Here is a 2,103-nt window from a genome sequence, read left to right on the forward strand (position 1 = left end):
TTATTTTTAATCCCATAAGATTCCATCATTAAAATATATTTTAATATGAACATAATTATCCATACGCAATATGTCAAGCTACTTAAATCAAGTAGTTAAAAGGGGTTCTTACTGCAAAATCTTCCCTCCACTGGTGAGCTGCTTGAACTTTCTCTGCTTCCAATGCCAGGCGCTGAAAAGCAAACAATAAATCTTAGAATTCAAATGACCACAAAATATAGAATTGTTATATAAAATGCTTGGGCTTTCTAATCAATTATGAGGACATAAAAAGCAGAAGATGATCATTATTTATGATTCATAAATTCTAAATCATTTAGTAATCTAACCTACTAAAGTTGATGTATGTATATTTACTCTTTAGCAATATAAATAATAAACTATTCTTGAATACCATTGAGTTTGTTACCTCTGCCATCATCAGCTATAGTGTCCTCTATGAGTGCTTTCTTTCAATGACTAATACTTCAATTTTTAGAAAAAAACTTGAGTATATTAATTTTCATCTTATTTTTAGTAAATACCTTTAGAGCATACATTTCTCTAAAAAAAAGACATTGAGAGATTAATATGCATTAATATACTAGGCACCTTCTTAATTGCATATTGCGTTTTTGCCAAAAGCCGCAAAAGCTGAAATAACTTCCCCTTTGCTGAGGCACATCTTTAGTAGTTCTTTCAGTGATAATCTTTGATAGAGGATTTGTGCATCTGAAAATTGCTTGATTTCACCTTCAATTGTGTATGCTAAGGTAGTTAAGAATTATAAGCCAATTTATTTTCCTGTAGCACTTTTGAAATGCTATTCCCTTAAGTTCAGTGGGAGATGACAGTACTAGTGTCAGCCTGCTAATTACTTTTTATAAACATTTTTCCCCTACTCCAGTACCTTTTAGATTTTTCTCTTTGTATTTTTCAACTTCACTATGATGTTCTCCATGTGATAGGCTTTCATAAGACAGTGCTGTTTAATGGTTAGCAACACAGAGTTGGGGACCTGGCTGTCTGGATTTGAATACCAGCCCTTGCAAACTACTAGCTGTGCAACCTTGGGAAAAATTAAGACTCTTCTCCCATTATCTCATGTGAATAACGTAAAAGCCTGCCTCATGGCTTATTGGAAAGACTAAATGAGTTATAAAGTGTTTAGAACAGTGCTTGGCACACAGTAAACAATATATATATATGTCAGCTATCAACTTCAAAGAGTAATGGTTCTATTTTCTCCCTGGATCCCCTTTAAAACAATAGTGCAGTGTTGAGTTTATTTGTGGTTTGCCTTATGCAGCCAGAAGATAGTGATAAAACTGAGCAAACAGAAAAGTAAATAAAATAAATATACTAAACTTACTTATTAAGGTATAGAAATTATCAGGTTAGGTTTAAAAAATTACAAATCTCAGAGTCACTTATTGATTCATGCTGTTTGTGATCTACGAACTATTCCTCAGTATAAGTTCTTCCTGTGGAAGTCCAGTCTACACTGGATAAACATCTTTTAGATCAGTTTTTATGTTAATGTATTGGCTTCCATCCCTGTGATTTGTTATAATCTATTCATTTTTCTAAGCTGTTACATAGGTTTTATCAGTGACTCTGTAATATCGCCTAGCGGGAGATCTCAATTTAAGAGTTCCAAAGCTAAATTTAAGTGAAAATGTACCATAGCGTGCTAAAAGGACAATGGTTTTGGTTTTCACTACTAGGCAGAAATGGAATATATAAGGAGCTGGGAAGTGTTAGAAACTGTACCACGTAGAGTAACCAAAAGGCGGCTCCCTCTCCCTACAAAAACAAAAACTAAACTGCAAAGCCAACAGACGAGCATATACATTTCAGAAACACTGCATCATAACACTTTTGGAAACTCAACTTCAAATGAAAAATGAAGCAAAAAATGAATAAAACGGCAAACAGAATGGAAATGGAAGCAACTCTTTTATAGAAACACTTCAGTATGGGAAGATAAAGAGAAGACAGAATGAGAAAATAAGCAGGAAGGCTTTTTCTTTTTTTCTTTGTTTTGATACAGGGTCTCACTCTGTCTGCCAGCCTGGAATACAGTAGTATGATCATAGCTCACTGCAGGCCTGCAGCCTTGAC

The 2,103-nt window shown here is 34.0% G+C and overlaps 1 protein-coding gene across 1 annotated transcript in view; it reads right to left on the bottom strand.

Annotated features, from left to right (window-relative positions):
• The window catches only part of CACNA2D1 (calcium channel, voltage-dependent, alpha 2/delta subunit 1), a 453,354-nt gene that overhangs the window by 251,541 nt on the left and 199,710 nt on the right, over positions 1 to 2,103 (bottom strand). Inside the window, exon 3 of the mRNA XM_011986113.1 lies at positions 113 to 172. Coding sequence (XP_011841503.1) covers positions 113 to 172 — 60 coding nt within the window. The remainder of the gene's footprint in view (positions 1 to 112; positions 173 to 2,103) is intronic.

The sequence above is a fragment of the Mandrillus leucophaeus genome, unplaced genomic scaffold (assembly GCF_000951045.1).
Source record: "Mandrillus leucophaeus isolate KB7577 unplaced genomic scaffold, Mleu.le_1.0 Scaffold293, whole genome shotgun sequence".
In the NCBI taxonomy this organism is placed as follows: domain Eukaryota; kingdom Metazoa; phylum Chordata; class Mammalia; order Primates; family Cercopithecidae; genus Mandrillus; species Mandrillus leucophaeus.